The sequence below is a fragment of the Citrus sinensis genome, chromosome 8, assembly GCF_022201045.2.
Source record: "Citrus sinensis cultivar Valencia sweet orange chromosome 8, DVS_A1.0, whole genome shotgun sequence".
Classification (NCBI taxonomy): domain Eukaryota; kingdom Viridiplantae; phylum Streptophyta; class Magnoliopsida; order Sapindales; family Rutaceae; genus Citrus; species Citrus sinensis.
In genome coordinates, this window is record NC_068563.1 from 10,219,485 (window position 1) to 10,244,506 (window position 25,022).

General features: G+C 34.0%; 1 protein-coding gene and 1 non-coding gene across 2 annotated transcripts; both read left to right on the plus strand.

Annotated features, from left to right (window-relative positions):
- The first annotated feature begins 10,505 nt into the window (after positions 1-10,505).
- Positions 10,506-10,611, plus strand: LOC112499413 (small nucleolar RNA R71). The gene has a single exon (XR_008051422.1). It is a non-coding gene; the product is annotated as a small nucleolar RNA R71 (small nucleolar RNA).
- A 12,987-nt stretch (positions 10,612-23,598) lies between these two features.
- Positions 23,599-24,297, plus strand: LOC127899293 (secreted RxLR effector protein 161-like). The gene has a single exon (XM_052432641.1). It carries the CDS (start codon positions 23,599-23,601, stop codon positions 24,295-24,297), a length of 699 nt encoding a protein of 232 aa, XP_052288601.1.
- The last annotated feature ends 725 nt before the right edge of the window (positions 24,298-25,022 follow it).

Sequence of the window (25,022 nt, forward strand, 5' to 3'; positions counted from 1 at the left end):
TCTTGTTACAGGTAAACTTCCAGAGCATTGGACCAAGCAAGACAAGATCAAATTCTTTGCGGAAATAAAGAATTTCTTTTGGGATGACCCGTATTTGTTCAAGTATTGTGCAGACCAAATTGTTAGACGATGTGTCCCAGAAAATGAAATTCAGAATATCCTTTCATTCTGCCATGAACAAGCTTGTGGAGGCCATTTCAGTGCTAAGAAAACAGCGACTAAAGTTTTACAATGTGGTTTCTATTGGCCAACACTATTTCGAGACGCTTACACTTTTTGTTCTTCATGTGATAGGTGTCAACGAATGGGGAGCATTACACGAAGGAACATGATGCCACTAAATCCAATTTTAGTGGTTGAGATTTTTGACGTATGGGGTATCGACTTCATGGGACCCTTTCCCCCTTCTTTTGGCCATCAATACATATTGGTTGGTGTTGACTACGTCTCAAAATGGGTAGAAGCAATTCCATGTAGGACCAATGATCACAAGGTGGTGATAGGATTTTTGAAAAGCAACATTGTCTCGCGCTTTGGATTCCCTCGAGCGATAATCAGTGATGGTGGTGCCCACTTTTGTAACAAAGCATTCAAAGCTCTTTTGACAAAGTATTCAATCACACACAAAGTGGCGACCCCGTATCATCCGCAAACCAGTGGCCAAGTTGAGATATCCAATCGAGAAATAAAGCACATATTAGAAAAAACGGTGAGGCCAGACAGGAAAGATTGGTCATTAAGACTTGATGATGCATTATGGGCATATAGAACGGCTTTCAAGACCCCGATTGGGATGTCACCCTACAGGCTAGTGTATGGAAAAGCTTGCCACCTACCTGTGGAGCTCGAGCATCGTGCATATTGGGCCATCAAGAAATTCAATTTTGACATGCAGCAAGCCAGCTCAGAAAGAAGATTACAGCTGGCAGAACTTGAAGAAATTCGCAATGACGCGTACGAAAATGCCAAGATTTACAAGCAACGAATGAAAGTCTTCCATGATAAGCAAATTATGAGAAAATCGTTCACTCCAGGTCAGAAAGTGCTTTTATTCAATTCTCGCTTGCACCTATTCCCAGGTAAGTTACGCTCTCGTTGGTCTGGTCCCTTTATTGTTCATACTGTTTTTCCACATGGGGCAATTGAAATTAAAGACCCAAAGAATGGTGTCACGTTTAAAGTTAATGGTCAAAGATTAAAGCCATATCTAGAGTACCAACCACATGAAGAAGACACCGAAATAAACTTGAGTGACCCACCAAATTTGAATTGATTTTTTTTTTTTTTTGTCTTTTCGTTGATTTGATTTTTCTTTCTTTCTTTTTATTATTATTCTTTTGCTAATTGAAATTGTTTTTGCATAAGTGTGTTTATTTTACCATTAAGTTTTCTCTTATCATTTTTAATCATGAGTCTCATACTTAGACCGTTCCTCCTGAGCATTCTTAAACCACTTCAACGTGTCAAAACTCATCTCAAAAGGCAGATTCAATTTTGTAAAACACAACGCATTTGGGCTCTACAACCACCAGAGTTAGTAGCCTATGTTGAGGGTTTAGAACACCAACTCAGAGACATTGAGAGAAGTGTTTACGACATCCAGTTGGAGCTTGAGGTAAATTCAATAAGAGGACGATTTTAATTTTCTTTGTGTGTTTTAATTTGTTTTTCTATTTGTGTGCTTTAGTTTGTTACCCCGGTGAAATGGCGGATAACGGTACTCCGTGACAATCAAGTCGGTTACTTCAGTTTCCCATAATAACTGATATTCTGAGGCGAAGGTATGGACAGAAACGAGATTCTAGCGAAGCTTCACAAGCGATTCCCTTCACTTCCTCAGAATGCCCTCCTTACGATCTATAAAGCTCGGTCCGAACGCATGCGATTACTCATGAGGAATAACATACCTGCTGACATCCGTTGGTTAATCGAGGCTAAAGTACGATCGGCAGGTGAGTTACCTCCAAAATTTATTGCATACATGCCTGGTTGTGGTAAAGGAAATTATGCAAGAAAACGACGAGCTCGAAGAATTTCTGTTGCTTGTCATAAGTGTGCCAGAATGAGTTGCAATAAAAACCCATGTTCTTTAGGAATGGTGTCTGATAACAGGGAAGATAAGATTCAATTCATTAGGGATGGCTTGAATAAGGAGTCATTGGATGATATCCTTTTGTCTCTTGAAACGCATCCCAGTGGATATGTGCAAGGAGCGATTCTCCAGTTATGGCCGTTATTCCAGAAAGAGCATGCACGATATAGTCTCGGGAATCTGACTATAAACGACCCTGTTTGCCAGTTTATAAGAAAACTGGATAGGAAGCCTATCCTCGACCCATAGAGGGCGTTCAAGCCGTTTCTGGACGTAAAACCAGAGGAAGATGTGAGCCACAGTCGCAACTACCTGTAAATATCCTTTTACTTTATTGTTATTTTATTTCACTATTGTCTTATTGTTTGCATTATTGTCTTTAATAATTTTATTACTGTTTGCTTTTTCCTTTTTACTGTTTTCTTTTTGACTTGCGAGCCACGTGCTTTACGCGTTATTTGACACTGACATATTACCTCATACACAACCATGACCCACTATCACCAAGACTCTTAAATGTGATTTCTTTTTTGTCAAGCACTCACAAATTGTTTTCGAGAAGTATCACAATGGCAGCTACTCCCAATAGACAATTCAAGAACATTTGTGTGCTTTCTGGATTTACCTATGGCAAACATAAAGAGTTCGTTGAGGCAGCCATAGATCTTGGTCGAAGCATAGCAGCGAGAAAATTACACTTGGTGTATGGAGGAGGTAATCGAGGGTTATCAAAAATGGTCTCAGAAGCAGCTTTTATCAGAGGAAGTCAAGTGTTAGGCATCATCCCAAGAGTCTTAAAACCATTGGGCAGTTCGTCTGACTCATCAACTGGAGAAGAGTTAGTCGTCTCAGGTATGCAAGAAAGAATAACTGAAATGCTTAATCATGCTGATGCTTTTATTTTCCTTCCAGGAGATCTTGCAACACTAGAGGCACTTATCACGCTAGCATCTTGGGCCCATCTGCACATCCACAAAAAACCCATCGGTTTGTTAAATGTCAATAACTTTTATGATGGCTTTATCGCATTTCTTAACCATGCAATAAAAAACTATTTCATTCCCGCTAATGTGAAAAAACTCTTTATTTGTGCTCACACTGCTAATGAGCTACTTGATCTGTTACAAGCGTATAAACCGGAGCCAGACCCCTGGACCTTTGTGTTGGAGCGCCCAAATAATGATGGTAACAGTAGCAGCAGTAAGAAGTACAAATTAGATTTAACTCTCCGCCTGTAAATATTTTCTTCTGTGTTGCACCACCCAGGTGATGTCTTCTAAACTCTACTTCTTTCATTTCAAACATTGAGGACAATGTTTCGTTCTGGTTGGGGGGAGGGAATAGTCGACAATTATGAAATTTTGGTTAAGTTTTTACTAATTTTTTGTTGTAGAAACTAACTGTTGCTAACTTTTTGTGTTGAAGATGGCTGAATATGGAGTGTAGTGACTCTAGAAACGCATCTTCATCGTTTAAAAAAAAATTAAAAAAAAAAAATTAAGACATTTTCTTTTTTCTTTATTATGTGTTTATGTTTATTTTTCTTCTTTTTAATTTATCCTCTATAAAAATGCATTTTCCAACTTTTGAGTCGAAGATGGCTGAATATGGAGTGTAGTTCCTCTAGAAACGCATCTTCTTTAAAAAAAATAATAAAAAAATCATTTTCTTTTCTATCATTTTTGTAACTTTTCTAAATTAATTTTTCTACATCATTTTCACATTTCTGCATGCATATTTTTTTTTTTTTTATGTTTAGAATAGGTTGGGGGGTAGAATGTTGTTTAAAAAAAAAAAAAAATTTGTGTGATTTGTTTTAACATTGGGTGACATGATTAATTTTAAATTTTAGTATTTGTATTATCTTTGGTCTTAAGTGATGTTACATTATGTTTGCTACTCTACATGTTGATGTCGGAGACATATATGAGTTGCTTGAAGGAATGAACATGTCATAATAAGTACCAAGTGAGTTTTTGAGCCTATTATTTTTCTTGGAGAATAACCATTTTGCCCACTCTTTATACAGCTTAGCAGTTTATTATTTTATACACGATCTCTAAATTACTTTTGAGTTAACCCTAAAAAAAAAATTGTAAAATAAAAAAAAAAGAAAAAAGAAAAAGAAAAAAGAGTGTGTTGCTACATTTGGAGGCCCATCTAACTAGTAGATATGGAAGGTTATTCAGAGCCCTAAAAGACGATGGAAAGGCCATCTTTGATCCGTTTGAGCCTTTCTAGCCATCCATTTTATTAAATATCCATAGTTAACCCTTTTGAGCCTTTAAAAAAAAACATTTTCTTTGTCAACTTATCATCTTGACCCACTCCGATTTGGAGTATTACCCGATGTCTTATAAGTTCCATCACCTATTTATGTTTGAGAAAATGTAAATAATTATGTTGTTCAGTGAAGTTATGCCAAAAAAAAAAAAAACAAAAACAAAAAAACAAAAACAAAAACAAAAACAAAAGTTGTTGTTTCAAAAGAATAAAAATAGGTGAAATCCACCTTGCAACTTCCAAAAAAAAAAAAAAAAAATTCTCTGCATTTTTCTCAAACATACACTTTGTTTTCCTTATTTCCCTTCTTTGTTAACCATGTCTCTAGCCTACGTTACGTCCTAATAAAAGTCCTTCTTGATTTTAGGGAACTATAGTCCGAAGTAGAAGCTAGTTATATGGGCTAAAAAGATGTAGTGATGCATAAAAAAAAAAAGATAAATAAAGTGGGTTGACTAACATTTTATTTGACTTAAGATCGTATTATTTCTAAGCTGAGGGCATATTTATTTCATCTTGGTGAGAGCATGTGATATCATTTCTTTATTATTTTCTCTCTCAATTACCATTCATTGGAGTGACTATTTTTATTGGGATTAATTTATTTGTGAGAGTGTCACTACTTCCAGTGATATTTTGGGGTTTGACATGTCATTCTTGAGAGTAGCTAAAACAAAGTCTACTGGGCTAATTCATGTGGATGGTTGATGTGGGTGTGATGTTGCTTTAGACTGAAGATAATGCTTATATTTTTATTTGATTGCTATCATTAATCTGATGGAATAAATACGAGTGTTTCTATTAAAACAAAAAAAAAAAATTATTTTGAATTTGAATTTTGTTTTCGCTTTATTTGCTAGGGACTAGCAATAAGCTGGTTGGGGGGTGTGTTGAGTGTTAGAAAATGCATATTTATAAAGGAGAAAACCGTCATTTTACATTTTAAGTCTTACTAACAACCCTTACTTTTATATATTTAACCTTCTTGTGATTTAATTACATGTGTTTTATTTTAATTAAGTATTTTATGTATTTTAGGGGCATTATAGTCATTTCACAATAAAGGAGAGATCAGACGGCAAAACGGACATCACTTTTGAACTCAGGACGGTCGAAAACCTTAGGAGGAGCATAAAAGGAAAAATGGCACTATTCACATGTACGGTACTATTCACGTATACGGTACTGTCTACGTTACTGTTCACGACACTGTTCACATAGACGGATCGATGACGTGGCATTGACTGATGAGGTGTCACGATCCTGTTGGGCTAAAATTCTTATGTACTGTTGATGGTGACGTGGCAGCATATCAGTGGACGAAAAATCTCGTGTACGGTGCATGCATCACACAGGATTATTTTCAACCAAACCGCGTTACTGTTCATCCGGGTCAAACCGCGTTACTGTTCAAAGTCGGGTCAAACCGTGTTACTGTTCATCCGCGTGGTCAAACCGTGGACTGTTGACTGATGACGTGGCGCAATCCTAAGCGTCCAAACTGTTTTTAATCCGATGGCCATGATTTACTCCATGTATCTATAAAAAGGGGGCCTCCCCCCCCTAATTTGATATCTCTGAATCCATTTTTGGGATCCATTTTCTGTAATTCCCTCTCCATCTTGTATTTTCTTCGTATTTTAATAAATTCCCATTTTGCCCCTAGTTCAACTATGAGTGGCTAATTTTCTTTCAAGCTTGGGTTGAAGGTGAAGTCTCAACATGTGTCATGGGCTTAATTTGGTAAATTTACTTTCTCTTCCCCTCTAGTTTTTGTGGATGTTTTGACTTCTCGTCGACAAATAATACTAATCTTGTCTAGTACCGCCTTGGTTACACCGGCTCTCTAGTATAAGGTTATTATTATTTGGCACGATAAGCCCTTAGCACCATATTGATTAGAGCGTGGTTCATGAGGTGTGGATTCCCCCCTCATGATTTAATTGGCATTAATACGGATTATTTAGCCCATGATGCATGTTGATACGGATCCAGATACCCAAGTACGTCATTTCAATAGAATTATCTTCAATTTATTCTCGCCATTGCAATTCCAATTTTAGAATTTATTCTCGCCATTTTAATTTAAGTTTTAGCATATACCAAATCATTTCCACCATAAATCCAACAACCCATTTACAAAATTAATTCTACACAATTAAAATCCACCTCCTCGTGGGATCGACACTCGTCACCATAGATCTATACTACAATAGATTCGTGCACTTGCGAGTACATTAAAATTTGCACAACAAGTTTTTGGTTAGAATTTATTCTCGCCATTTTAATTTAAGTTTTAGCATATACCAAATCATTTCCACCATAAATCCAACAACCCATTTACAAAATTAATTCTACACAATTAAAATCCACCTCCTCGTGGGATCGACACTCGTCACCATAGATCTATACTACAATAGATTCGTGCGCTTGCGAGTACATTAAAATTTGCACAACATCCACCTCCTTCACCACCATCCTCACCACCTCCATAGTCTCTTATGCTTGTATTTGGACACACCTACATTTCATTTACTGCATTATGTTCTTTTATTTTCGACTATATGGATGGTTATTATGCTTTTGGATTATGTATTTGTTTTGGATGATATGGATTGTTTTGATTGTTTGTTACGGATTAGGGATATTTTGGAACTAATGTGCTTATATTGCGATTTTGATGATTGATAGGGGGAGCTCTTATTCTTTTATTCTTTTATTCTTTTTTATGATGAAGGGGGAGAATAATTTAATATGTGTTATAAAAAGTGTTATAAAAATATGCATGTATCCAGGGGGAGTATGCATGTATGCAGAGGGAGTCTGTTTTTAAATAATTTTTAAATCAATTTTTTAACCTTGCATTGATTAAGAGGGAGTTTTTCATAACTAAATTAAATTTTTATAATGTATTTTGTCATCATCAAAAAGGGGGAGATTGTTAGCCTATATGGCTATAGATATTGATTTTGATGATAACAAACCACATGTGTTGATTAAACAAAGATTTATGAATTGTGTTTTTACAATAAGAAAATAATGTTATGGAATTAAAGTATTTTGGACTAAGATGAAAGTATTTTAAAACCTTTGATATTGTTTTAAAATTTCATATTTGGACCTATTTGAAATTATTTAAATATTTTAGGTCATTCTATAATTTCACATAGTTTGGGTGAAATCATAATTTTAGAAAGTTTTGGGATTGACAAAGCATAATTTAAAAATTATGAAATTGGACCTATTTGAATGCTTTCATAACATTTTGGGTCATAATATAGTTTTATAAAATTTTGGGGTCAAACTATAAATTTGAAAAATATTTCACTGTAGCAGTTACTGTAGCAAGCGACTAACCGGATCCTGACAAACAGTAGACCGGATTCGGGTAGAATATTTCTGGAACTTAAACGGCTTACCGGATTTTACAAGCGGCATACCGAATGTTCAAAAATTCAAAATTATGACTGTAACAGTAACATTAAGCGACTAACCGGATGTCCATAAACGGCAAGCCGGTTACAACCAAAATGTGCATAACAGCTAGTTTTTGAGCTCAAACTATAAGAACTCAAATCCAACTCATTTTTAAGCTCTCCAACAAGCATAAACAAAAAGCACATGAGATATCTTGAGCCTTCAACTTGCAAAACACAAAAACATTGAATCATTCCTTGTTCTTCATTTTTGAATATCTACTCATTGAGTGAGTTTTATTGTAACTTTCATTTCCTCATCTTAATTGTAAGCGTTTGAGTGTGTAAGACACTTGAGTGAAGAGATTGGGAGACAATCTCTTTGTTGTAAAGGTTCATTGACACCTTGAAGTCAATTGTAAATGGTTGAAGCCTTGGAAAGGCTTGGATAGTGAAATCCTCAAGCTTGGATTACTTGGAGGCGTGGACGTAGGCGGGGATTGCCGAACCACGTAAAAATTCGTGTGTTTGTTTCTCTTCTCTCTTACTCATTAGTTATTGTGGTTTTATTGAACTTATTGCTTTCAATTTTTATTAAGACATTAGATTGCTGCTTGTGTGGATTTGCTAGGATAATTTTTTAAATTTCCAATTCACCCCCCTCTTGGGTTGCACACTTATATTTCAGTCTATTGGGTTTATACCTTTTTATGTCGGCTATGGTCCATCCTAATACTTCTTTGTGCTCTTTTAAAACTTCTAACAACTTACCTTTTTGTTTGTCATTTAGGGATGATGAAATGATTACTGGCAGAGTGTTTTCTTCTCCCAAGAATGCATATTCCAAAGTGTTGGGTAATGGTTTGAGATCAAGTTTTGGAGGTGATTTTGATGATGGGATGAGTTTCTTCTCTGATGGTGCTAATTGTTCAACTATTGACTTCCATTTATTAGTGTTTATGGATGGTGTTGAATCAAGTAAAGCATTCATCTCATCGACTGATCTGTCAATATCAAAATCCAAACTAAACTAAGTTAAACATGTTTGTAAAGGGTCATCATTAAGATTTGAAAGAAAAGTATTATCAACTAATTATTCTATTAAATCCACATCAATAATTCCATCATCTGCATTGTGAGGTTGTTTGGAAATGTTGAAAATATTTAGCTCTATTATCATATTGTCAAAGGACAACTACATATTTCCAGTCCTGCATTGAATATGAGCATCGACAATTGCCAAGAAAGGTCGGCCTAAGGTAATGGAGATGTGCTTCATTGAATCCTGTACCGGTTGAGTGTCAATTATAATGAAATTGACAGGAAAATAAAACTTATCCACTTGGATAAGAATGTCCACAATACCACACGGTATTTTCATGGATCGATCTACAAGCTGTAACACCACTGGAGTTGGGTGTAATTCTTCTAGTCTAAGTTTCACAAATACTGAGTAAGCAACAAATTTACACTAGCTCCTAAGTCCAACAAATTTTTCTCAATTGTGTGGTTCCCTATATGCATGAGATAGTAGGGGAGCCTGAGTCTTTGTATTTTAGAGGAATTTTGTGATGGAGTATAAAGCTAACGTTTTCTGTTAAAAACCTTCTTTTTAGTACAAAGGTCCTTAAAAAACTTAGCATAAGATGACACTTTTTTTATAGTATCAAGCAAAGGGATTAACACTTACCTGTTTAAAGATTTCAAAATTCTCACCTGTGAATTTTCTCTTCTTTCCTTGAGCTAACCACTGGGGAAATGGAGCTTTTGGAACATATTCTCGTGGGTTGGTTTCTTCTTTCTCCTCTGATGATGAGTCCTTAACATTTACAAGTACAATTTGAGTTGTTTTTATCACTGGCATCTCCACTTTGTTGTCGACTTCTTTTTCTTTTAGCAAGGTTATAATGGCTTTGACTCTCCATGCTGTTGAGGTGAACTGGTATTTGCTTCATACACTCCTTTAGGATTAGGCACTGGTTGACTTAGAAATTTGTCTTTCTCAACAGTTATTGCCAATGTTTGAACTGAAAAGGCAAGTTGTTCCACTATCTTTTTGAGGTTTGAATCTGATTGGGTTTGTGAGTTGAAGTCTACTTCTCATCTCATTTCGTAGTTCATCAATGATGTGGTTTTATTGCTCGATTGTAGAGTGAGTAAGAATCTTGAAATTGTATAATGCATCCTCTCATGGTCTGGGTTGAGAGTAGTTCGGGTTCTGATTGTATGGTCTAAATTGTGGCTAAAAGGCTTGAGGAACTTGAGGAATTTGTTATATTGGTGGAGCTAGAGTTGCTGGTCCATTTTGTTGGGACCTGTGAGACCATGAAAAATTTGGATGGTCTCTCCATCCAGGATTATATGTGTTGGAGTAAGGGTTGTAGTTTGATGGCTTTCTCATTACACCTATGGCATTGGCTTGATGTGGGTATAAGTCATGGTCATGTGGCTCTCTTGATTTAGCAGTCGTTAATGATGCTATTGGTCGGGAAAGACCTTCAACCATCTCTTTAACTTATTTAATTTCTAAACTTGACTCGCCAATGTTCCTAAGTAGACTCCGTTGTTGGGAATTATTCGCTTGTCCCTGGAAGAAATTTGAAATTTCTGATGCACTTTTTGACATTAGCTCTCATCCACTTGTTGTCATTAGCCATTCTTGCACATGCGGCAATAATCTCTCCAAAAATTATTGGCATCGGTGTCATTTCTCGTACCCATGATGTGGATACTTCAAGAATAGCCCATTGAATCGCTCTCATGCTTCAAAACACTGCTCATCTTCTCTCTGGGTAAACTCTGAAATTTCCCAGTGAATAGCATTGATTTTATGCACTAGGAAGTATTTATTCAAAAATTTTGTTACCATTTGTTCCCATGATTCATCATCTGAAAAATTCTCATATTTAAAAGTTTGACAAACATCATGAAAATCATTCAGATGATTATATGAGTCTTCATTTTCTAGGCCATAGAATGTTAGGAGATAATTTAGTACACTGGGTTTTAACTTAAAACTCCTAACAGCTACATTTGGGTATCTTATGCATGATGTCCTCAAGTTAGCTAAGGGACTGAAGTAGTCCTTAAATGGCCTCTCCCGTAGTGGTGGTTGTTGTTGTTGCAAATCCATTTCAATTTTATCTTTAATTGCAACTTGTTTGTGTGTGCGAAGTATTTTTCCAGTTCAAAGTCTATAGGCTCAAGATTAGGAAATTGTGACCTTCGACCATGCATGCAAAGAACACAAAAAAAAGAGAACAAAACTAATAAAAATAAAGAAGAATGAGAAATTACGAAAATAACCTTATCACGCTCTTACAACCTTACTATGAAAACATACTCAAGTGTTATATAAAAAAAATACGTCAAATAAATTAACTAAAATTAAAATAAATTAGTAGGCGGTTGAACCGGCCAAATTAACAAGATAAATGAAAAATTACAAAGAAAAATAACATGGAAATTAAATTATAAAAATTTAAAGAAGAGAAAAAGAAAGGAAATATTTACATTAAAATGCAGATTCACTTTCTCCTTTTTTTTTAAATAAGAAAACAATTACAAGAAAACAACTAAAAAAGAAAATTATTTACAAAAATTAATTCTACGAATTAAAATAACTTACCTCCCTGGCAACGACGTCAAAAACTTATTGTGCAAATTTTATTGAACTCACAAGTGTATGACTCTATTGTAGAATAGATCAATAGTGGTAAGTGTCGATCACACGAGGAGGTGGATTTTAATTGCGTATAGAGTTAATTTTCTAAGTGGGTGGTTGGATTTGTGGTGAAAGTAATTTAAAATATCCTAAAATTTGAATTAGAATGATGAGAATAAATTTAAGTGAAAACTATTAAAATGAAGCGCTTAGGTCTTTGGATCCGCAGTCAACATGCACCATGGGCTTAATATTCCTTATTAGTGCTAATTAAATTCTGAACCTCACTCGAATAAATATGGTACTAAGTGCTTATCGTGCCAAATAGTAATAACCTTGCACTAAGGAGACGATTATACCAGTGCAATATCTAGACAAGATTATTACTATCTGTTGATGAAAAGTCAAAACATTCACAAATATTATAGGGGAAGAGAAAGTAAATTTACCAAATTAAGCCCACGGAACATATTGAGACTTCACCTTCAACCCAAGTTTAAAAAAAAAAAATTAGCTACTCATAATTGAACTAGGGTTAAAATGAAAATTTATTAAAATACGTAGAAAATATAGGATAGAGAAGGAATTACAGAAAATAGAGCTTAAAAATGGGTTCAGGGGTGTCAAATTAGGGGGGAGCCCCTATTTATAGATATAATGAGTAAATTATGACCATCAGATTAAAATAATTTGGACGCTCAGGATTGTGCCACATGGCAACTTCTGATTGGATAGAACACATCATCAGAGCTATCATTCCGTGCATATGCATGTATTGTACGCACGTTTTTCGGTCCACTACATACTGCCACGTCGCCGGTGAACTCCACATAATCATTTTTGTCCAATAGAATCGTGACACATCATCGGTCAGCGCCAAATCATCAGTCAACGCCACATAAGCAGTCAATGCCACATCATTCATCCAATCGAATGCTGCTATGTCATCGGTCAGTGCCACGTCATCGTACCATATATGTGAACAGTGTCGTGAACAGTACCGTACATGTGAACATTGTTGTTTATCTTTTTATACTTCTCCAAAGGTTTTTGACTGTTCTGAGTTCAGAATTGCTGTCTGTTTTATTACCTGATCTTTCATTCATTGTGAAATAACTATGATATCCCATAAAATACATAAAATACTTAATTAAAAATTTTGTTGAATGATGGGTTCAAAGAGTAAATCAATGAGTTCAAATAGCCTCACCCAAATCTCAATTCTAACTAACCAATAGTTTTGTGGGGTTAATAAAGATAATTTTATTTCGTCCCATTATGGTTTGGCATATTTCAAGTTAGATGACAAAAATAAATTTATTAATAAAAATTCCTAAAAAATAGTAAAAGACCTTTAAAAAGTTAAATTACTTTTTACTTATATTTTAATTTATAAAACAAATATGATAATCACAAATTTTGTTTACAATATCACCACAACAAAAATAAAAAATAACTTTTACCCTTACCTTGAATTTAAATATTTTAAGAATATAAATCATTCATCAATTAGTTGACTTTTACCATCCAAAATACTATTTTACCCTTCAAAGTATTTAAAAGACAAATTAATCCATAAAATTTATTGACATTCCATTACAATGTAATTCAATGGATTAAAAAAATTTAAAAAAATATAAAATTTAGAGAAATTCAAAGACCAAAGGCTTAATCCCTTTTCCTAATCCCAAATTTTTATTGGTTTCCTTTTTATTAATATCATTTGTTATAAATTTTAATCTTATTTATTTTTTTAACAATAATTCTTTTTTATTTAAAGCCATTTTAGTTTGTTTTTCTTCTCAAACATGAAGCTAAGAGATAAAATAGTAAAATAATTAATAATTTATAAATATTTAAGTATCTATGATATTTAAATATGATATTTATCATTTTCTTAGAATAATATTTACCATTTTTATTTATTTAATTTATGATTAAAATGTTAAAAATGAAAAGTTATAATCTTTTAAATTAAAATTTGAAACGAGTTATTTGAAAAAAAAAATTTATTCCGCATTTGGGTTTTCAAATCTAGTAAATTATCAACAATGCCATCCACTCTAATTTATCCTTGATTAAAATTAAAAATTGCAGTTCAATTTTTTTTCCTAAATTCCTTTTTTTTTTCCTTCGTCTTCATTTTTCCTTTTCTTCTTATTTCTTCGTCTTGCACTCCTTTTTTTTTTTTTTTCCCTTTGTTTCATCTTTGGCGCTTTATCTTAATTCTTTGCATCAATCAACATTATCACAATCAAATTAAAGACTATAACACAATCAAAAGACCAAAATATCGAAAATTATGAAAAAAAAGGAGAAAATATTTTCTCTCTTCTTCGAGTGATAAATATTTTGCAGCAACCGGACAATCCGGGTAACGTCACCCGTTGAATCGAAGATAAGGTAAGCGGGAGAGGGAGGACCAGGTGGGAGGGGATCTTAGTGGGGAACACGGGGCAGTCGGGAAGAGGAACCGGTTGGGTTGGGTCTGTGCATCGGTCGTGCGAGGAGAGGAGGATATCATGGAGTAGAAAGAGACAAGGAAGAGGAGGAAGAAGAATAAGGTGGTGATTAAAACAGAGTGTGTGGCTTTGGTTTGGTCCCTTGGGACGGAAATTGACGGTGGAGTAGTGGACGCCAGTGCTGACAGAGTCGAATAGTGCATTATTATATCGATGAGTTATTGTATTTGGATTGGGATTGTGTTGTGCTTGAGAAGGTGTGTTGTCTTGATATTGTTCTCTTTTTCTAACATTTCATTTTTCTTTATTTTTGGCTTTTGGATTTTGTGGGCAAATGGCGACTGTGTATCTTTTGTTGGGTGTTTGTCACTTTTTTTTTATTCTGTGTTAAATTTTTTTTTTTTTGTGGTGATATTGTAAATAAAATTTATGATTATCATATTTGTTTTATAAATTAAAATATAAGTAAAAATTAATTTAATTTTTAAAGGTCTTTTACTATTTTTTTATGGAGATTTTCATTAATAAATTTATTTTTATCATCCAACTTGAAATATTCAGACTTAAGGGGTGAAATCAAATTATCCTTGTTACCTTACAAAACTGCTATTTAGTTAGGGTTAGGGGTACTCTCATATTTTTCTAAGTACACATCAGTTAACTACTAAAAATAACGATATTTAGGGAGTAAATCAAAGTTTTCATACTTTTGGAGGATAAATTAAAATATGTCAATCTAATAAGGGGTACGATGAAATTCACCCATATAAACACACACATACATACAAACGAGAAAGATAGGCCCTAATGACTTTTTAAATAGTTACACTAATTCATAAGTGAAGTAACTAATAAAAATTAAGACTTAAAGATAAAAAATGTCTTCTTATTTTTTAATCATCATATAAGTTGATATGGACTGGACATGGTTATGTAAAGAGTTAATAAATTAACTTTACAATTATTATTGGCAAAGTGCGTATTTGTAGAAAAGAATAATAATAACAATTATGAAACTAAAACGAGAAATTATGGCAGGTTAGGTATATAATTTCACATTTAATGCTTGAGTTAATTTTTTTTCTCTGGCTTCATTCAAATAGTAAGTCGTGTTAACGATCAAAGTGAAGGACCACAGACAGATCATAATCTTAAAACATTAGTAATATCTAATAGTCTCGTACCTCTATGGGATGGCGAAATTGTAAAGTACCAACTTAACCTGATTACTAGGATTGGGCATCGGATCGGATTCGCATCAATCCGATCCGATCCGATTTATTCTTATTCGGATCGGATTTGGATTTAGAGCCAAATCCGATTAGATAAGAATTTTATAATTCGATCGGATTTGATTTGCCTTGGATCGGATTCGGGTCAATCCGATCGGATTGCACTTGCAATTAAAAAATAAATAAATTAAATATAAATAAAAAATTAAAATTAAAAGAACGCCCCAAATGCCTTAAAATCCCACATTAGATATAAAAGAATCAAAGAAGCTGCCGCATCATCTAGACATCCACAAATCCAGCGTATCTCTTTGAGAAGAATGCAACTAGTTGTCAAGCGTTGACTCCCCAGATGCACGCCGACGAAATTGCAACCAGCAGCCGCTGAGCCCGTTAGCCATACGTTGCCATGCTACCAGCCGAAGTCACACGCAGACTAAAGTCTCAAACCCAGCCGCTGCATCCATTGCAATTTTGAATGGAGTCAGATCCATAAAGCTTGTGAGGTGCAGAGGTTATGATTTTGTTTGGGTCTTTGACTTTGAAAAACTTGCACGGGTTTGGGTTTTTTGAATTACTTATGAATCTGCTTTTGATTTGCCAGCATTCTACTTGCTTTTTTTTTTTCATTTGATAATTGTAAAGTTGCCTATTTGATTTAGCTTTCTTGCTTTTGGGATGCAATTGTTACTGAAGATCTTAACTAAATCATTCATGTTAAAATGAATTTTCTTTCTTTCTTTTTTCCATTTGTTGGCTTGCTGCATTTGTTTTTTATTTGTGTGATTTTAATTTTATACTGCAACTTGAAAGTGAGATGAATTCATCAGATTTATTGGAACGTATATGACTGATTTGAATCCGAATTCAATCCGAACTATTCATCTTATCCGAATATTATCCGAACTTATTCGGATCGGATTTAAGTTCGAATTGCATTCGAATGACTTTTTTAGCAATCTGAATAATCCGAAATCCGATTGGATGGACCCGAATTCGATCCAAGTCCGATTTTGCCCACCCCTACTGATTACCACGGACCGTATCTTTGGGCTTCGGCTGCGTTTAATGCCTGCTATAAAAGCACATATACAAGGAATCAATTGAACTTAGTTTTCAAAAAAGCTTCCCCACAAGTCAAGCTCTGCAACATTGCCATTATTTCTTATTTGCTGGCATGGCATTCATACTTTGGTGGGGAATTTAACTTTCTTATCATAACATGTCAACCATAGCTAAGCTGAACATACACACTAATGTTTAAGAACTTATTGGATAGTGGACACCTTATAAGACAAGCAAAACTAACTTAAAATAAGCATTTCCTTCTTGAATTGAAGATAGATCATGAACTATATACAATCTCAAAACACTCAAACAAGCACGACCTTAGTTAACTCTTATCATGGTCATCGTCTGATGCAGATTAGGAATCCGTATTATACTAGGATTAGTTTCCTTATTAATTAAGGTTTAGGCCTTTTATTTTCCTTTCGAATTTAGAATTTTATTTTCCTTTTACTTCATGATTTAGAATAATTACCACTAATATAAAAAGCTCATTCTCGTAGCCTTTAAAGGCATATTCGAGTTCAATAATATTTTCAATTTTCAAATCTCTGTGTGAGTATTTAAGTTAGTTAATTCTCGGTATTCTGCAGAATAACAAGTCTTAACCCCTAAAATCGCAGTATTTTTTTGAATCAACGTGGATTTAGTTTATCTTTTTATTCCAGTATTCTCTAGAATCAATGGAATATTTTGAACATTAAACTTCTACTGCATCATTATCTCTATTTCAAATCTTCCAACCAAAACAAAATAGATAAACATGTTGGATTCTATAACATAATTTGCCTATCTTTACATGAAACAAAGAGGTAAATAGTTCGTAATTATTAAAAGCACAGTCATTAAGTCAATATAATACCAAAACAATCATCTCCTAATCAAAAGGACAAAAACTAAAATGAAAATTCATATTTTAATACATTCAAAATCAACTAATTTATTAATCAAATTTAGTAAATAGAGTGCTGACATTTTATTTTAGACTAAAAAAATGCACTTTCTTCATTTTAAATAACAATGACAATAAATCAGATCGACGCTTTTAAACTAACCTCAACTGTGGAAGAAAGACCATTAATTAGCTAACAACGAAAGATTACATAGTCGCAATGGTGAGTTTTTCGAGTTTAAGTAAGGCACCATTTAGAGCCAGTTTAGGAATGCTGTAGTTTTTAAAATAATTGTTGTTAACCATACTGTAGAAATAATTAGCTGTGAAAATAATCAGTTAAGTATTTTGTCAATTTTGGTTTTAGAAGTACTGTGAATTTTAAAAGCAGTTATGGACATTTGATAAATTTTACTATTAAACTACTGATAGAAAAAAATGACTAAAATGTAAATAATGTAGAATAAAATTTACTTATACATATAAAAACATGTACATATAATATTTTTAATTGTGCATTATAACAATTTTTACTAAAAATAAAATTTATAATATATTGATTTCATTTTTTTATTTTTTTTATCTTAAAACAATTGATAATTAAATTTAGGACAATTATCGACCGACCACCTATTTTTTCGCCCTTTTTAAAAAATACACAATTCTTAATTTTTTTTTACTGAACTCCACTCGAAGTTATATTATTTTGCACCTATCTACTTCCGTCTTCAAACTGTTAAGAGAACTAATAGAAAATTGTATAAATGATTTTTTTTATCCCCAAACATATAATGGCAATTATCTACCGACCACATTTTTTGAAAATTACACTATTCTTAATTTTTTTTTTTTGCTGAACTCCACTTGAAGTTATATTGTCTTGCACTTGTCCACTTCCATCTTCAAATAATGTTGTTGTGAAATGACAATTTTACCCTTATGATGTTAGCAAAGTTCTAACAGTGTTGTAATGGGAGTGGACCAGTGAAAAAAAGTTAACTTTAGGTGGAGTGTTGCAAAAAAACAATTACGTATTTTTAAAAAAAGCTAGAAAAATAGGTGGTCGGCGGATAATTACATTTAAATTTATAATATAGTGAAACAAATTTAATAATAATTCGACTAACAAATTGATATTAATGAATTATAATAAAAATATATTAAAATAATGATTTAGTTTCCAATTTGAATAAGGATAATCTTGGGTTTTGGTTATAATTTTGAGGATATTTATGGAATTGTATTAAAGGATAAAATTTATTCTTAAAATTAGAATCTAAAAGCTACTCCTTCCCTGCTTTTCAAAATCAGCTATAGGAGCGGCCGATTTTGACAAAAGTGATTTTGATTTTTTTTTACCAAACACTAAAATTAGCTTTTAGATTTTCGAAATCACTTTTAAACCTCCCAAAAACAATCCCAAACAGGCCCTTAAAATTCTTGTACTTTCGGACTGCAGGTGAGTGAAAATATAGAAAAATAAGATAAAATAAATTCAAATTACAATTAAAGAAAATAAAAGAAGAAATGGAACTCATGGTGCCACTTCACCATTAATTAAATTGACAAAAAATAAATATTAAGCCATTACCAGCTAACAACCTCCTCTACAGTTCTTTCTCAGGACTTAGCTTGTGAGGGAAAACGGGATTACTTGAATACACAACTAATGGTGCCACTTCACCCCTTGTTGATGGTTTTTACTTGCTTGCCCAATAGAGGCACTAGAGGTTTAGGTGAAGAAAAAGCCCCTTTTATGCCAAACAATTCGGGTATCGATTCATTTTTCAATTTGGGGAAAATGGAAAAAAAAAGGAAACAGAGTTTTAGCTTTTCATTATCTATTTGAATTAATTGAATATTATTTGTAAATAGACAAGGAAAAATAGAAGAGACAGAGAACAGAAAAACGAAAGAGAAAGAGGAGGATAAAGGCAAGATAGCGATAGAGCTTAGGTACGATAGTCAGATGGGGAAAATTACTTAAGTGTTGGTTTTGTGCTATAGTTATTTATATATATTTTTTTTAATATTTTAAAATATCATTTTTACCTTGATTCAATAGGGTTTGATGGTCTATATGTTAGATTAATTTTATATTAATCTAATATATTTGGGGCCACACATGAAATAAATAAAATGTGTGTGCTATTATTTAATAAGCCAAGAATTAAGTGATCTAATTGAAGTTCATTAAATGGTTAAGGGTATAATTATTGTGGATTAAATGCATAGATACCAGAATTTAATCATCACTTTAATGAGGGGCTGAAGTGATTATTATCATAAATACGTGACTGTTGGGTTTTCTAAAAGAAAACTAATAGTCACGATATTTATATAAAAATGGGTTATGGTCCCCAATCTCTCGAATAATAATCTTTTGTAATTCTCTAATCCTCTCAAAGAAAATTCTAAACTCAAGAAAAAGAGAAGATTGGAAGTCCATCTCCTACACTCAAGAACCACTACGAATCACCATGGATTCAGGTACGCTTCCGCTTTCGTATTTCTCAGTAATTTAATATGGATGTTATGAAGATTAAGAGGACAACAAGTGGTATCAGAGCCACATCCATGATTAGATTATTGAGTTATTAATATCATTTTGCTTAAAATTTTGTAATTGTTGTGGTTAGACCACGTTTCGGTTTCGGTTTTATCAATTATTTCGGTTATGGTTTTATAACATAAGTTTATTATTGGTCTAACATTGATGATATGCTAATTAAAACAAGAAGTCACCAAAGTGATATCTCTTGTGTAGAGTAGTTTATTTGAAGTGTTAGATGTTTGTGTTTGTGTAATTCCTGCGAATGTTAATCGACCCAAAGGAAGGTTAATATTTGGCCTAATTACACACACACACTTGTGATGGTAAATTTGTGACGATTATTAAGATAACTTAATGTGAGTAATTTACTAATCCAAAGATTGGTTCATTACTTGACATAATTTATTGTCAAAATTTGATCATTGCAACAAGAGTACCATTTACAATTAGTATTATAGTCCAAAGACTTGTTACTAATGTTGTGCTAGGTATCTTGAAATGTTATAATTTTTTTTTAATTTTTAAAGATTATTACTTGAGTTATTTAATGTGAGCATTATTTTTTTTTCTCTATTCAGCTTTTCTGTCTGCTACTTCTATATCTGCAAACATGAATAGTGTCCCGGTTCTAAATGGGACTAATTTTAAGGACTGGAAAGAGAATATTATGATTCTCTTAGGATGCATGGATCTAGACTTATCATTCAGACACCCTAAGCCGGACGAACTCACTGATGATAGTACATCTGAGGATGTGTTATACTATGAGAAGTGGGATCGATCTAACAGGATAAGTCTTATGATCATGAAGCGCAGTATTCCAGAAGTATTTAGGAGTGCTACAACTGATGAGGTTACAAGTGCTAGTGAGTTTCTTACCGAAATTCAGAAACGTTTTACAAAAAACGATAAGGCTGAAACAAGTACGCATTTAGCAAGCTTGATTTCAATGAAGTATAAAGGCAAGGGAAACGTTCGGGAGTACATCATGGAGATGTCTCATCTTGCTTCTAAGCTTAAGGCATTAGGGCTCGACCTATATGATGATTTGGTTGTGCATTTGGTCTTTATCTCTCTCCCAACACAATTTAATCAGTTGAAAGTCAGTTACAATTGTCAGAAAGAAAAATGGAATCTCAATGAACTGATTTCCTTTTGTGTGCAAGAAGAAGAGAGAATGAAGCAAGAGAAATCCGAATATGCACATATGGTAAGCACTTCTAAACATAAGGGCAAAAGGACGAAAAAAGGTGAAGCTGCTGCTTGTAAGGGTCCAGAGCCAAACAAACCAAAGGCCGAGCATGGCTGTTTCTTCTACGACAAGCCTGGACATGTGAAGAAGGAATGTCAAAAATATCACGCATGGCGCGTAAAGAAAGGTACATTTCTTACTTTGGTTTGTTCTGAAACTAATTTAGCTTCAGTACCAAGAAACACATGGTGGATAGATTCGGGTGCTACTACTCACATTTGTGTTTCATTGTAGGGTTGCCTGAGCTACCGGCCGCCAAGTGATGCTGAAAGATGCATTTATGTAGGAGATGGCAAGACGGTAGAAGTTGAAGCAATTGGGCATTTTAGATTACTTATGAAAACTGGTTGTTATTTGGATTTGTTAGATACTTTTGTTGTTCCGTCTTTTAGACGGAATTTGATTTCAGTTTCTGTTTTGGACAAATCTGGTTATTCTTGTTCATTTGTAAACAGACAATTTAGTTTATCTATCAATTCTAATGTTATTGGAACCGGTTTACTTAATGCTTATGACAATCTATATTTGCTAGACACTGTTTCACGTTATAATGAAAACCTGCATTTTAGTTCCAGAGGTATAAAGCGTAAATTAGAAAAAGAAAATTCAGCCTCATTATGGCACAAACACTTAGGTCACATCTCTAAAGCTCGACTTGAGCGATTAGTGTCTGATGAGATTTTAAGATCTCTTGATTTTACAGACCTTAATGTTTGTATTGAGTGTATCAAGGGAAAACAAACCAAAAGTAAGAAATTAGGAGCCTACAAAACATCAGCCGTCTTAGAATTAATTCATACAGATATCTGTGGACCATTCCCTATAGCTACTTGGAATGGTCAATAATATTTCATTACCTTCATAGACGACTATTCGAGATATGGCTATATATTCTTGATTCATGAAAAATCACAGTCTTTGGATGTGTTCAAAACGTTTAAAGCCGAAGTTGAGTTACAACTCAACAAAAGGATTAAAAATGTCAGGTCTGACCGTGGTGGTGAATACTACGGTAGATATGATGGTGAACAACGTTCAGGACCGTTTGCTAAATACTTAGCGGAATGTGGAATTGTCCCTCAATATACTATGCCAGGATCGCCTAACATGAATGGTGTATCTGAGAGACGAAACCGCACTCTTAAGGATATGGTAAGAAGTATGATCAGTCATTCTACTTTACCAGAATCACTCTGGGGTGAAGCACTAAAAACAGCAGCTTATATCCTAAATCGAGTGCCAACTAAAATGGCTGCTAAAACACCTTATGAGCTTTGGACGGGTCGCAAGCCTAGTCTAAACCATTTACATATTTGGGGCTGTCCAGCTGAGGCGAGGCCTTATAGACCTCATGACAGGACATTCGATTCTAAAACTGTAAGCAGCTACTTTGTTGGCTATGCAGAGCGATCAAGGGGTTTTAAGTTTTATGATCCCAATACAAGGTCAATTTTTGAGACGGGAACTGCTACATTCTTTGAGGATGTTGAGTTTGGGGGGAGAAATCCAGTAAGAAACATTGTCTTTGAAGATGAAGAGGGATCCACTGTTGCTTTTGACAATGTACAAGTTTTAATACCTGTCATTGATCATGAAGTAAATTCAGATCCTCAACCATCTGACAATATTGTTCAACCTCAACATCAACATGAAATGATTGTTCCTGAGGAACAAACTCAACAACCTCAAGAGCCTGTGCAATTAAGACGATCCACAAGAGAAAGGAGAAATGCTATTACGGATGATTATATAGTATTTCTTCAGGAACATGAGGATGAAACTGGAGTGATGGAAGATGACCCAATTAACTTTCATCAAGCCATGCAAAGCTCTAATTCTCATAAATGGATCGAAGCCATGAATGAAGAGTACAAGTCAATGCAAGACAATAAAGTTTGGGAACTCATCTCGTTACCTTCTGGTGCAAAGCCCATTGGTTGTAAATGGATATTTAAAACCAAAAGGGATTCAAAAGGTAATGTGGAAAGGTATAAAGCATGTCTGGTAGCTAAAGGCTTTACTCAAAAGGAAGGAATTGACTATAAAGAGACTTTCTCTCCAGTTTCTACGAAAGACTCTTTTAGGACAATTATGTCACTTGTTGCACATTTTGATCTTGAGTTACATCAGATGGATATTAAGACTGCTTTCCTTAATGGTGACATTGAGGAAACAATTTATATGGTACAATCAGAAAACTTTGTGTTGGGAGACCCAAAGAAAATGGTTTGTAAGCTAACCAAATCCATCTATGGGCTCAAACAAGCTTTTCGTCAATGGTACTTTAAGTTTCATCAAATAATTATCTCATATGGTTTCGAGGCAAATGTTATTGATGAATGTGTGTATCACAAGTTCAGTGGGAGTAAACATATATTCTTGGTTTTATATGTTGATGACATATTGCTTGCCACAAATGATATAGACATATTGCACGACACCAAGAGTTTTCTATCAAATCATTTTGAAATGAAAGATCTTGGTGATGCCTCCTTTGTTTTAGGAATCGAGATACATCGGGATCGTTCTCGGGGTATTCTGGGATTGTCACAAAGGAACTGTATCGATAAAGTTTTAAAGAAGTTTGGCATGCAAAAATAGTAAACCAGGTGACACCCCTGTCGCCAAAGGAGATAAATTCAGCCTTAGTCAATGCCCTAAGACCAATCTTGAAATCCAGGAAATGGAGAAGATTCCTTATTCTTCAGCTATAGGGAGTCTTATGTATGCTCAAGTATGTACACGTCCAGATATTGCGTTCATAGTTGGCATGTTGGGCAGATATTTGAGCAATCCCGGGATGGATCATTGGATAGCAGCCAAACGGGTTATGAGGTACTTACAGAGAACAAAAGAGTACATGCTCACATATAGGAGGTCGAATCAGTTAGAGATCATTGGGTATTCCGACTCTGATTTTGCTAGATGCCAAGATAGCCGAAGATCCACATCAGGCTATATTTACATGTTAGCTGGTGGAGCAATTTCTTGGAGATCTGCCAAGCAGACACTTGTAGCTTCATCGACTATGGCAGCAGAGTTTGTAGCATGTTATGAGGCGTCTAATCAAGGCATATGGTTGCGTAATTTTGTCACTGGGCTGCGCATTTTAGAGGGTCTAGAACAACCGCTCAAGATATTTTGTGACAATAAGTCATCAGTTTTATATTCCAACAACAACAGGAGCTCTACAAAGTCTAAACACATTGACATCAAGTTCCTTGTTGTGAAGGAAAGAGTACAGAGTGGACAAATATCTATAGAGCACATTGGGACAAACTCCATGATAGCGGATCCGCTCACTAAAGGATTACCACCTAAAGTCTTTCATGAGCACACTGCTCGTATGGGTGTGATTTTACTTGAAGATATTCAGATTTAGTGGGAGTTTGTATCATTACTAAGTGCGACTTTTAGATTTTTGATTATATTATTTAGATTATTTTCTGCAGAAATACAGTATGTCGGTTCCTTACACTCTGTTGGACTAACTTAAGTTTAGATCTCAATAAAGTGAATTAGGACCAGTTGGGAATAGACATGTTTAGATCACATTGCATGTAATTTCCATGCTATGCATCCACAATTGATCTATGTTATGTAACTATATTGATATATGTGACCATGGATGGTTGCGTTACGATTAATGTAACAAAGGCCACTATGATCCTATACCGATGTAGTTATTGAACTAGATTGTTCATATATACCCTACGGACATAATAGCAATTTCATGAGCTCATTAAGTTGGACACATTTCAGTTTTTCATTTGTGGCCCAGTGGGAGATATTGTTAGATTAATTTTATATTAATCTAATATATTTGGGGCCACACATGAAATAAATAAAATGTGTGTGCTATTATTTAATAAGCCAAGAATTAAGTGATCTAATTGAAGTTCATTAAATGGTTAAGGGTATAATTATTGTGGATTAAATGCATAGATACCAGAATTTAATCATCACTTTAATGAGGGGCTGAAGTGATTATTATCATAAATACGTGACTGTTGGGTTTTCTAAAAGAAAACTAATAGTCACGATATTTATATAAAAAGGGGTTATGGTCCCCAATCTCTCGAATAATAATCTTTTGTAATTCTCTAA